The sequence below is a fragment of the Homarus americanus genome, unplaced genomic scaffold, assembly GCF_018991925.1.
Source record: "Homarus americanus isolate GMGI-L3 unplaced genomic scaffold, GMGI_Hamer_2.0 scaffold19518, whole genome shotgun sequence".
Classification (NCBI taxonomy): Eukaryota; Metazoa; Arthropoda; class Malacostraca; order Decapoda; family Nephropidae; genus Homarus; species Homarus americanus.
Genome location: NW_024723340.1, coordinates 183360 through 195865, shown reverse-complemented (window position 1 = coordinate 195865; position 12506 = coordinate 183360). Strand labels below are relative to the sequence as shown.

The following is a 12506-nucleotide window of genomic DNA, read 5'->3' as shown; positions in this document are numbered from 1 at the left end:
GAGTACTATCACCCTCTTCAAGAGTGAAGCGTTTCCCCATCTGGAGTACTGTCACCCCGTCTGGTCCCTGAGATATGCTAGGGACTGTCAGTTGGTTGAAAATGTTCAAAGGAGGGCCAACAGAATGGTGCCTGCACTTCGGCACCTCAGCTACCCTGAGAGATTGGAGCGCCTGAACTTGCCTAGCTTATACTACAGACGGGCAAGGGGAGACCTAATTGAGGTGTATAAGCATCTCAAGGGGCACTACTCAGTTGAGTGTCCTTACTTGGAGCTGGCAGACGCTCGCCCCACAAGGGGTCACAGCTCAAGATTGAAGAAGCCGCAAGTCCCGAAAACTGTGAGGGCAAACTTTTTCGGAGTGAGAGTTGTGAACTCTTGGAACAATCTGCCAGAAAGTGGTGTGACTGCACCAAGTGTGAGCTCTTTCAAGACCAGACTTGACCAACACTGGAGCGAGTTCAGGTACATTGAGGAGCCGGTGCATGACCAGTACTTGCCAACAGTGTGTAACAGAGACGTGACCGATCGCCCAAGCGGCTAACGAGCCAATCAGTGCCTAGTGGTGAAGAGGGTAAAAGAAAAAAAAATACATCAATATATACAAGAAAATCTTCCTAAACTTACCAAATTAAATGTTGCTTGGGACAAAATAATCAGAACACCTAGTTTACAAATACTATGCAGTAAAACCAAATTATACCTCGGCATTTCAATTAATACAAAAATTAAAAAAAGATCAATAGTGAGAAACGATATATGTACTGTATGTTGTGTTGCCAAATTAAGAAACAATTGAAACCCTGCAATTGTGTGTAAATAAGGAGGAAAGTCAGATTAGCAACCTGGGACTTTGTCACAATTTTGTGATGCCATATAGCAGCAGGGTCTTGTAGGGTTACGTGATATTATGTGTCTAGCACTCAGGATGGGATGGATGGAAACTCTAGGTGGTGGTTTTCTTATATAATATAAGTTATATGAAAGACAGTCTGGTGCTGGAGATGCCGTGTGGTGAGGAGCTGCTCAGTAGACACGTTCGGTGAGTAGCGTGCTGAAGGAGGTAGATGTACAGGAGCTTCGTTAGAGATGTTGCCTGTTGCTGGCCTCCAGGTTGAATGAAAGCTGGACAGCGAGAAGCTTGCTTGGAGGAGGTGTTGCGTATTCAGGAACGTAGAGTAGAATGAATCTTAATGGAGAGACAGAGCTTATATACACAGCAGCCGGAAGTAAACCCGTGGAAACTCGCCGGTTTCTCGACCCCCCGGTGTTGTAGGATACGGTAGCAGCTGGTGACGCCCCCCCCTGGGCCGCTCGTGTGGTTGCTAGGATACTGTCTATATGCAGTTGTAGGGGAGACGTCCACTACAGTCTACCATTAGTCAATACATTGTAGGGGTATCGAGATATTAATGTTGTCTAGCACTCAGGATGGAAGGAAACTCTAATGTGGTTTTCTTGTATAATATAAGTTATATGATAGACAGTCTGGTGCTGGAGATGCCGTGTGGTGAGGAGCTGCTCAGTAGAGACGTTCGGTGAGTAGCGTGTTGAAGGAGGTAGATGTGCAGGAGCTTCGTTAGAGAAGATGTTGCCTGTTGCTGGCCTCCTGGTTGAATGAATGCTGACAGCGTGGAGCTTGCTGGAGGAGGTGTTGCTTGTTCAGGAAGATGGGCAGAATGAGAGTTGGTTGGTGAGGAAGCTCAGAGAAGGACAGCTGGTGGGTCGCCATGCTCGCTGGCGGGAGCGAGGGCCGCCAGGCAGGCGAGGAGAAGCGAAGGCAGCCAGGCAGCGGCGGAGGAGGAGGTGTTGCTTGTTCAAGAAGAATGGTCAGAATGAATCTCAATGGAGAGACAGAGCTTATATACCCAGCAGCCGCTATGAGTCATGTTGGGAAAACCCAGAAAGTCGCCGGTTCCTGGTTCCGTTGCTAAGATACGGTAATATCTGGTTGGTTGCTAGGGAAGGCGGTAGCAGGTGGTGGCTGTGGCTACGCAGTTGTAGGCAGTTGTAGGGGAGACGTCCACTACAACATTATGCTTCCAATATCTTCCTAGGCAGTAGTACCTCCATCTTTGATAGCTGCCTACTATATATTACATGGTAGTAGTGTACAGTAGTACACAGTATCAGTGTTCGAAATAGGGCAGTGTATTTGGGAGGGTTATCAACATCGACAGTGGCGGCCCTCCACCCGGAGAGAGGGGAGTAGGCAGCGTAGCGAGCCTTTACAGCTGGGTGCTGTGAGCCCTCTTGTGAGATTTTTTGTTGTTGTTAAATCTGAGCAATTTGAGGCCAAATGCAGGGTGGGTGCTGTCGAGCTGTGCTGCCTGCGGCCCCGGCCCAGCACCAAGCATGGGAATTCGACCGAGAGTACCCGTACCGAACGTGTGCCAGAAAGCATAGTGATGCAGATTGCAGACTTCATACCAGAGTGCAGAATGTTAATGCAAATTTAACGTTTTTCATCACCATGATAAAAATAATAAAGGTTACGTTTTCATTCACTTTCTGAATGATTATATGTATGAAATATATATTTCCTTCGTAATATTAATAATCAACACATCTTATTTGAGGGGTCTGTGGGGTTCAGGTTGTTTGGTTCACACTCAGGATGGGATGGAGAAAGGAAACTCACAATGTGCTCTCTATATACATGTTGTATTGGATGTACAATGCAGCTTGGTGCTGGGAAGGCAGCATGGTTACAAGCGTGATGTAGAGAGAGCTGGTAGATGAGGATGCTCAGAGAAGGACAGCTTGTGGGTCGCCATGCTCGCCGGCGGGAGCGAGGGCCGCCAGGCAGGCGGAGGAGGAGCGAGGGCCGCCAGGCAGCGGCGGAGGAGGAGGTGTTGCTGGCTGCGGCTGTAGGTAGAAAGAGGACAGGTCACCACGAGGTCAGGTCTTAAATAGCGGGGGTAGGCGTGGCTTAGTAGTTGACCCCCGCTCCGTGATGTATGGCGGCGCTGGTTGACCTCGACTACGAGGCATACACTGGGGAATTGGTGGGGTCGGCTACTCAGCGACAAACAGCGTTTGTAGGGGAGAAATCCACTACAGGTCTTTTTTAGGACCTACGGTGGGTTTTCCGTTTACTCAGCGGCTAACGAGCCCTATCAGTTGTGATGAGAATTAACTAATAAGAGTTAAAACCTTATAGTTGTACTGTAGTTGATGAGGAATGTTAATGACGCAGCATCAGGAAGAGCCATTGCCCACTTTTTTATATTACTGTACGTAAATCGTGTTTATTTTTCGAATCTGCTAAAATCTTAAGGAAATATTTAAGGGTTATCTGTAAGTTCGCATAAATCGAAGAGTTTGATAACCTTTAAATTTAAGGGATTAAATACAGACTGGTGACAACAGCTATACAGTAGTTGTTATCGACACAAGAGCAAGTTCAGATATCTAGACGGTCCGTCCCTCGTGACGATCTTCAGGAGTGAAGTGCTTCCCCATCTGGAGTACTGTCACCCCATCTGGTCCCTGAGATATGCTAGGGACTGTCAGTTGGTTGAAAATGTTCAAAGGAGGGCCACCAGACTGGTGCCTGCACTTCGGCACCTCAGCTACCCTGAGAGATTGGAGCGCCTGAACTTGCCTTGCTTATACTACAGACGGGCAAGGGGGACCTAGTTGAGGTGTATAAGCATCTCAGGGGGCACTACTCAGTTGAGTGTCCTTACTTGGAGCTGGCGGACGCTCGCCCCACAAGGGGTCACAGCTCAAGATTGAAGAAGCCGCAAGTCCAGAAAACCGTGAGGGCAAACTTTTTCGGAGTGTTTAACTCTTGGACCAAGCTACCAGAGAGTGTTGTGACGGCACCGAGTGTGAGCTCTTTCAAGACAAGACTTGACCAACACTGGAGCGGGTTCAGGTACATTCAGGAGCCGGTGCATGCCCAGTATTTGCCAACAGTGCGTGACAGAGACGTGGCCGATCGCCCGGGCGGCTAGCGAGCCGATCTTTTGGTGAAGAAGATAAATGAAAAGAGACGTGACCGATCGCCCGGGCGGCTAACAAGCCGATCAGTGGCGAAGAGGATAAAAGTAAAAGTAAAAGTAACGAACCAGTTGGTCTGTTACTCCCGAGAAGGGCATGGCCTTGTCTGTGTTTGAATACGTTCCGTAATACATGGCTTTTGTTTACGTTGTTAATTTAAACTTTGAAATACCTAAACGGAAATAATTCAAATTATTTTGTTTTATATATTTTATAGTTTTAAGAATAATTTTATCCCTAGTTTATTTTATATATAACATAGAAAAAAAAACATTGGATACGTTTCCATGTAACTGCAGGAATTCGGATCCGACTGTTGAGTGTTGAGTGATCAGTGAACACAACGTAGTGAGATAGAGCTGTGCATACTGTAACATATTTTTCTCACACGAAGGGTTGATGTCACTGATTTGTATTTATGTGAAATCATTGAAAACAAAGCAGGCTTACTTGGTATGTATTGTAAGAAGAGTTTGTGAAATAGGATTAAATCGTAGGCTCCATGGTATAGGGACAGGAAACTACTGTGTTAGTCATAATGTAACCATGAACAACTATCATAACTGGGACGTTTTGGAGGATTAGCCTCGAAGCTAAGAGGGTAATTATATAGGACTAACCCGCGAGTGAAATTGACTGAAAACAATTATAAAAATGCCAGATTTTCACACTCATAGTGGACACTTGTAGTTTGTGGAAATATGTTAAAAAATGTATATTTTAAAACTAAACGTTACATAACATTTGTGGGTATGAAAAACAGACCTATCCAAACAAACCTACCTAAAATTACCTTACTTCCGTGTGGAAGGGGGGGGGGGCCTCAGCCCCCTGAACCCCTCGGTATATTAAACAGAAAGAACTTACTATGATATGGTGAAATTTGTGGCATTTTCTGGACATCAGATGATATGGCCGCATCAGCGCTAGGCACCCCAGGTGGCAGAGTGATTTACTGTGTTGGTGGGTTCCACAATAAATGATTATCATATCAGAACTCACTGATGAAAATATTGTAAGAAAATAAACAGTAATAAAAATAACTTGCTCGCGGGTTAGTCCTATATATTAACGGCCGTGAGAATTGAAAAATTCCCTGTAAGTGTGAACTGTTAGTTTATATTTGTATTTTCGGTGTTACAGGTACAGTATTATCATTTCGGTCATGCAGCAAAATTTGGGATTTTGAGTTTAGGTTAGGGTTAATATGATGTAGTTGCCAACTCCTAATTGACTTTTGAAAACTGGTTTTTATAGTGTAAATCATCGTGTTTAATGAAAAATGACATTCTTTGCTGTTGGAAATGAGTTGTTGAGATATTGAGAAAAAATGCAAACACCTGAAAACCTAACCTAACCCTTAGTGTGTAAGAAACTTACCTTAAGTAAGAGATACGGGATGATACAGTGATATGACTTGAATAAGGAAGTGATGTAGTGTGGTATCTTGTCTCTGATGTGCTTGGAGCAATTATACCATGCATTGCGATCTACATGGTACTGACTCTGAAGTACTTCTCGGACATTTTACAGATAAAACAGGAACACTGTGAGCCCCAAAAAATATCAACGGCTGTTGCTTTATTGTCCAAAACGTGCTGAATAATGCGCCAGTCAGCCAATCTACGACCTTCGTACACAGACACCATTTTCCAACTGTACACAAATCGAGACCTGCACGCGTATCGTGTCACATCAGCACTTGCACTGATTGGCACACAAGACTATGACATCACATCAACTCTCACTCTGATTGGCCGAATATTACAAAATAAATTAAAATAACTCCAAATCTATATATATCCGATGGAAACACTATAGAATAAATTAATTTATTCTCTTCCCTATATATGACTCAATACAATATTCAGTTAGGTGTTGGCAACTACTAAATACAGCTCCTCTCCGACTTACGACGGGGTTAGGGACCCAAATCCAGGTTGTAAGTCGAAAACTCTTAAATAATACATAGAAAATCTTTGTACGCTGTTTACTTTCACTTCTGTTCATTTTCTTGAGCAAATGCTTAATTTTTTTATATAGGCCATGTACGAGAGCATTCTTACAGTCGCATCATCAGCTGTGATGTAACATGTAAACAATATACCATGAAGGCTAATATATGAGACGTGACCATCAGCGGTTCTGTAATTATGAGGATATTTTTAGACGCGGTTTTGTATACTGATTACTTTCAGTTCTATTCAATTTTAATGTGTAAATGCTTAGTTTTCTCGGTAAGTATTCGTCCATTGGCTGTCCTCAGGTTTTGGTATAAGAATAGGTTTTTTTGTGTATTTTTTGGTGTTTTACTCAAATCTGACCTTCAATTCTTGTGCAAATTAGCATTTTTTTGCAAAAAAATTACATATTCATTTAACAGAAAATGCTAATTTGCACAAAAATGGAGGCCAGATTTGAGTAAAACACCAAAAATCCTATACTCATAACAAAGGAACCAACTTACCTTACCTAATCTACAAGAAGCAGGAGGAAAGAACGAGACAAGTGACTGCAAGTGAGGAGTATAGCCTCGGGTAAACATAGCGGGAACCTGTGGACAACCAGTGGACGAATATTACCCGTTTTCTAGATAGCACATGATTTCAGCCATTTTTATATATTTTTTAACATGATACAGTATCCTCTAATAAACTCAGTTTGGCTGACAATTTTGTTCTCATATTGCTCAACATTTGATGCTTAAAGAAACAGACCGTTTTCCATTGAAAAGCAACAAATATTGAGGAAAATGAATCTGAAATTGTGGGAATGGGTATTATTGCAGTTTCAATAAATATGGCTCTTGAGTTGAGCAATGTGTCGCATATTATTCAATTGTTTGAAAAGGCAACAAAACCAAGGTATTCATTCTAGGTTAGGTTGGTTTTGGAGTTCAGCAATGTTTTTTTCTGATGATTTTTTATGTGTTTTGTTTGATTTATATTGACTTTTGTTTGAAATCACTTTTTTGGTAGTGGTGGGGTGGCTATCTCAAAAACAAGCAATTTCCAACAAAAATCAGTACCCTGTATCTGAATCGATAAAATCACACACACACACAAAAAAAACACACATTGCTCAACTTGAGAGCCATATTGGTTGAAAATGCAAATATACCTAGAAAGTTCTTTTCATTATGGAAATTGGTTGGTATTACTGCATTATCGTTTCAGTCATCCAGCAATATTTAGGATTTTAAGTTTTGGAGTCGGTAGTTTAGAGGTAGTAGGCAGCTATCAAACAGGGACATACTACCACCTGGGAAGATATTGGAAGCATAATGTATTGTCTAATGGTAGACCCTGCTGCCATATGGCATCACAAAAATTGTGACCAAGCCCCAGGTTGCTGATCTGACTTTCTGCCTCATTTATATGCAATTGCAGGGTTTCAATTGTTTCTCTTATTTTGTCAACACAACATACAGTACAGGCAGTGGTCTCTCTGTCAACGAGCACAATTCGTTCTAGAAGGTTGCTCGTTAACCGAAAAATTTGTTTACTGAAACCATTGTTTCAATGGGTTTTGGGTAATTGATTCCAGCTCACTGAAAATTGCCTAAAGTCAACAAAAAAGGTATTAAAGTACACTTACTTTGAGGTGTGTATGTAGAAGGGTCCTGGATGATGATGATGGGAAATAGAATGGGGGTGGAGGAGAAGGGAGAAGAGAAGGCTCTGGGGTGGAAGAGAAGTCACCCATAGTGCCATTTCACCAATAAAATTTTAGTTAACTTGGTGTAATTCAAGATTATTTTCTTTAAGTCAACACTGCACTGCATTATATTTTGTCAATATGTAAAATAAATTTCAAAATGACCAATAATTTGATTGGAAACACAGAAAAAAAGCGTTTATGTTGAAGAGTCTGAAGCAAGATGTTACCTCCACTGAAAAGACATACCTGTATAATATTACGGTAAGGACGGTGGGCCACTCAAATTTCCCCACAAACACGGCGTTTTGCCAACTGAGGTTACGTCCCTACACAAACTTTAACCAGCCCTGTAGTAATAAAGCTGACAAACACCTTTGGTACTGTAGAAGGAGAATTGCTGCGACCTGTGGATGGCGAGGACCCCGATGACCCCAACACTGAGTCTAGGTAAGGTAAGCACACAGGTGGATAGGTTAGGTTTGGGTTTGATAAGGTTAGGGATTATTCTGACCCTCATTTCTATTGCAAATTGCTACATACTTTTTTGTGATTTTCCCTAACCCAAAACCCCTGGTTCCCACTGGGGCTCCCCTATTATTGTTGAATAAGGGGGGTTATCTAAAAAAATGAAGGTCAGATTTGCACAAAACACATAAAAAACCAGCGGAAAAACATAATTTCAACTTCCAACAGCTTGTTAAAAAATACGACGATAAAAAAAATGCTATTTTCTCTGGAAGTAATCATGAGTGGAAGAAATGCTACAGAAGAAGTGTCTTAGAGTTGTTTAAACTACTGATTCCAAAACTTAAAATCCTAAAACTCGTTGGATAACCGAAATGATAATTTTACCAATTAGTTTTTGTTAGTGGGGAAAGCTATCAACTGAATATGGTATCATCCCAGCCCCTCTGAATGGTAAGGTTGGATTAGCCAAGGTTAGGTTACGATTGGTTAATTTACAAATTGGGGGGCAGAGCCCCCAGTTACGCTTCCAGGTAAGAATTGGTGGCAATTTCGTTTTCAGTTTCCTTAATATTTGTTCCTTTCAATGGAAAATGGTCGTAATAATATTTTTTTTTTTTTTACTTTGCAATTCTCAGCTCAAGAGTTGAAAAAACAGATTTTTAAGCACTTCCAAAGTATTGAACAAAATTAGAACAATATTGTCTGCCAAACAAGCAACAGTCAAGGTCCAAATACCCATGCAGTATACCCCACCCCCCTCCCCCAAGTTAGCAGATTTTTACTACACAGTTCTCAGTTATTCGCAGATGACACCCTGGATGTACCCAAGAATGTCTGTGGGTAGTTTTCAAGTTGCCGGCATTTTTGAGGCTGGGACAGGGAGCCATTCTGTTCTAGAGACAGTAATTTCCTTTACCTGTACTTGTATTGTAAATATGTGTAAACACATACAAATAAATAATAATTGGAAAATACTCTCACCAATAATCAGAAACAAATTTATTAAAAATGTGACAGTCTACCCTCAAGTTCGTGCTTTATTTATTAAAGCATGGGCTTGAGGGTAGACAGTCATATTTTTAATAAATTTGTTTCTGATTATTTGTGAGAGTATTTTCCAATTATTATTTATTTGTATGTGTTGTGTGTGTGTGTCTACACACACACACACACGCACATATACAATACTACAGGTAAAAGAAATAATTGTCATAAGGGCAAACACAAAGGGAATATACATTTCTTTGTACACAAGTAAAAATGTAACCCCCCGCCCCCCCTCCCCATGATCCGCAAATGTTATTTGTTGTTTTGGCGATTCACGGCCATTTTAAGAACATAACCCCCACGAATTTGGGAGGCCCCTGTATTTTTATATATGGGGAAAAAGTGTAATAGAAGAACACTTTATTCTATTACATTTTTGTTGCAAATTTACCACCTCAATTACCAACACGATTGTTCAGAGTGGGCACGGCTTTGAAGTGGAGGGAAAATGTGGGACAAAATACTAAAAAAAACACCAAACAAGCCTTTGAAAACTTTATCTAACCTTTCCTAACTTGTGAAAAGGTTAAGAATTGCTTTTGAGTGTATGCCGTGACGTCACATTGGGAAGAGCATGATGCATCCATAGTTACATTCACTCACCCACAAGAATTCTGTTCACACTCATGCTGTTCATTTTTCTTTTGTATAGTTTTATATTATATTACCTTTATTTCTAAGTACTGAGATGATTTTCCCAAAATTTTTACAGTTTCAATACATACATGAATCATTGGCAACATGTATAGCTAGCTCAAGGCCACAACTGCCTGACAAAGTGTGTTTTGTAGTGAAGGTTATGCGAGTATGTATGAGACCCATTTTCACTTTCATTGGAGATGAAGTGAAGCAGTTATGATATGCTTTCAGTTAATTCAGAGTTCCAAATTTCAACATTATTTTGGGAATGGGAACTGAACATTTATTGTCGACCATGGCTTGCACTTCAAGTTTATCCTTCATGGTAAGGTGCTTTTTGCTCTTTGGGGCCTTACCCAATCGTACTTGCCTGGGCATTCTTCTCACAATGTTTGTTATTTATGTCTCAAGAGAACAGGCATGACTGGGCTGTAATAGTCAAACGTGGACAGAGTGGAGTGTGGCTGTATTGTTGTGATGCCTACTGTGCTGGCAGGACCATGTGGTCCATGCCGCGTCTCTCCACATCAATAACAATGACGCGCGGTCTATTTTTTCAAAATTTTAAATATTTTCCCAAATTCTTGTCATAATTTGGATGTCATTACACGGGTGGTTCAGTAGTTGGCGTCTTTACTGTATTACATGATGTGCATCATGAGTAACTGTCATTGATCTTTTCTTGTTTTAGCATTCCTATTACTTTTCCCCTGAAAATAACAAATAATAAGTGAATAAATTTTTTTTTCCAGTGAAACATGTCTGGAAAAGTTGACATGAAGGTGGTTATGCTTGGGCAAGCTGCATGTGGCAAGACCAGCCTTGTTGAACGCTTCATCTATAATCGTTTCAACACTAACTACCAGACTACTATAGGTAATTGTTTAATTATCAAGCACTAATAATTATGCTAAAATTTCATTGACTATTTAAACTGAGGCATATTGATCATTGGCATACACAGGATTTCTTACTGCAAGGGGAATGTGAATGGTTAAAGCACGGTCTACTTGAGCATGTAAAAGTATTAGGAACTTGTACAGTATATGCTTATTCTCTTATAAGAAAAAGTTATATGACAAAGTAGAATAGTTATCTTCATAGGATGGCAGTACCTGACTCAAAGTATGAGAGAAGGAATTCAAATGTGAAACAGTTGCTCCTGGATGACCAATAAGTTTCCTGATGGTTGATTATGGAATTGTGCAAAATTTACCTTAAGGTACAATATAATTATTAAGCTTGCAAAATAACTTGCTTTATGGAGGAAGAATAAACCAAACTAAAAAGCTTGTAGCAATTTACTTGAACATTGTAGTTTGGCAGAATTATTTGCTTGAAAGGGAGGTCCCTTCGCCTCTTAATGGTCACTGACGTAAATTTCGTTATCCTTTGCCATACGCTAATTGGTCACTGACATAGTTTGTCAGTGTTGAGCTAGGGTTCTGTGGACTTTGCTAAGGGCTCCTATGGGTGCAGATTTTTAGAATAACTAATTTTCTATACTTGGCAGCTCGTGGCCATAAATAGATGAGTGTGTGGAGGCCATAAAAAACAGAGACAAGATAGTGTGTGTGTGAAGGGCGGAGTATTGTGTTCCAACCTTCCACATTGCGGTGTTGCCACATCTCCCAGTGAAAACTTTCAGGATACTAGCTGACACGTAACATTGTGCCTCCAGTGTACATAGTGTAAAAATAGAACTAATTTTATAGTTATACTGATAAGTAAGTATCATAAGGAATTAGAAGTGGTAGCAGACATGCTAGTACCTACGAATGACACTGCGTGCATGGCAGCGCCCGACTGCTTGGAACCTTTAAATCAGGCAAGGAGCTAATAGGTGTGCTTTATACTTTTACTGTGAGCCTTTGGGGGGTCCCTTGGGGTTTTAGCCAACAAAAAGAATATGGAAAATCTTTTATCATCTGGGTACACCTTGGGTTAAATCATTGACCATATACAGCTCCTCCCCGACTTACGACAGGGTTAAGGACCCAAATGCAGGTCGTAAGTCGAAAATGCTTAAATAATACATAAAAAATCTAAAATGGGTGTTTCTTTTTCTTCTCAGCACCACAAAACTCACTTTTAAGCTTGCCAGCCATTTTAAAGTGAATTACAAACGAAAATTTTGTCAGTACACAGCGCAATCACTGACGTTGGGACTCAAAAATACGTAATTTGAAAAATTTTGGTAAGACGGAGACGGTCGTATGTCCGGGTGGTTGTAAGTCGAGTAGGTCGTAAGTCGGGGAGGAGCTGTATGGGTTAATTGAGAGGGGAGACATTGTACAATTACCTATTTCCCACATTGTCCCCTCCTTTTCAGGATTTTCCATTTTTTTATATGCTTCAGCAAAATTTGCCCCAATTATGCTCCATGATTAGGATGCAAGTGTTGTAAGATGTGCATGGACCATGCCAATGCAGAGGGAAATTTTTTTTATTTTATGGGAATATCCCACCCGGGCACAGGTCATCGACCCACAACGGGGCCTAGGGGGGCGAAAAAATAAGAGTAAAAAGAAATAAAAAAAATGGACAAGAAGATGCCTGAAAACAAGCTTTTTAAAGTGAGACAAATTGTATGAGTGTGAAAACACAGAAGATGGCAGAGCATTCCACAGTTTGGCTGTGTGAGGAAAGAAGGATGTACGATAATGGGTTATTCTATTGTGACC

At 41.0% G+C, this 12506-nt stretch overlaps 1 protein-coding gene across 2 annotated transcripts in view; it reads left to right on the top strand.

Moving 5' to 3' along the window:
- The first annotated feature begins 4306 nt into the window (after positions 1 to 4306).
- The window catches only part of LOC121863408 (ras-related protein Rab-24-like), a 39216-nt gene continuing 31016 nt past the window's right edge, over positions 4307 to 12506 (top strand). The window contains exons 1-3 of one of the 2 annotated variants that reach the window (XM_042362036.1): positions 4307 to 4461; positions 8055 to 8120; positions 10575 to 10698. In XM_042362036.1, the coding sequence (XP_042217970.1) occupies positions 10581 to 10698 (118 nt within the window). In that variant the 5' untranslated portion in view covers positions 4307 to 4461; positions 8055 to 8120; positions 10575 to 10580. The remainder of the gene's footprint in view (positions 4462 to 8054; positions 8121 to 10574; positions 10699 to 12506) is intronic. The other variant, XM_042362035.1, reaches the window with a different exon arrangement.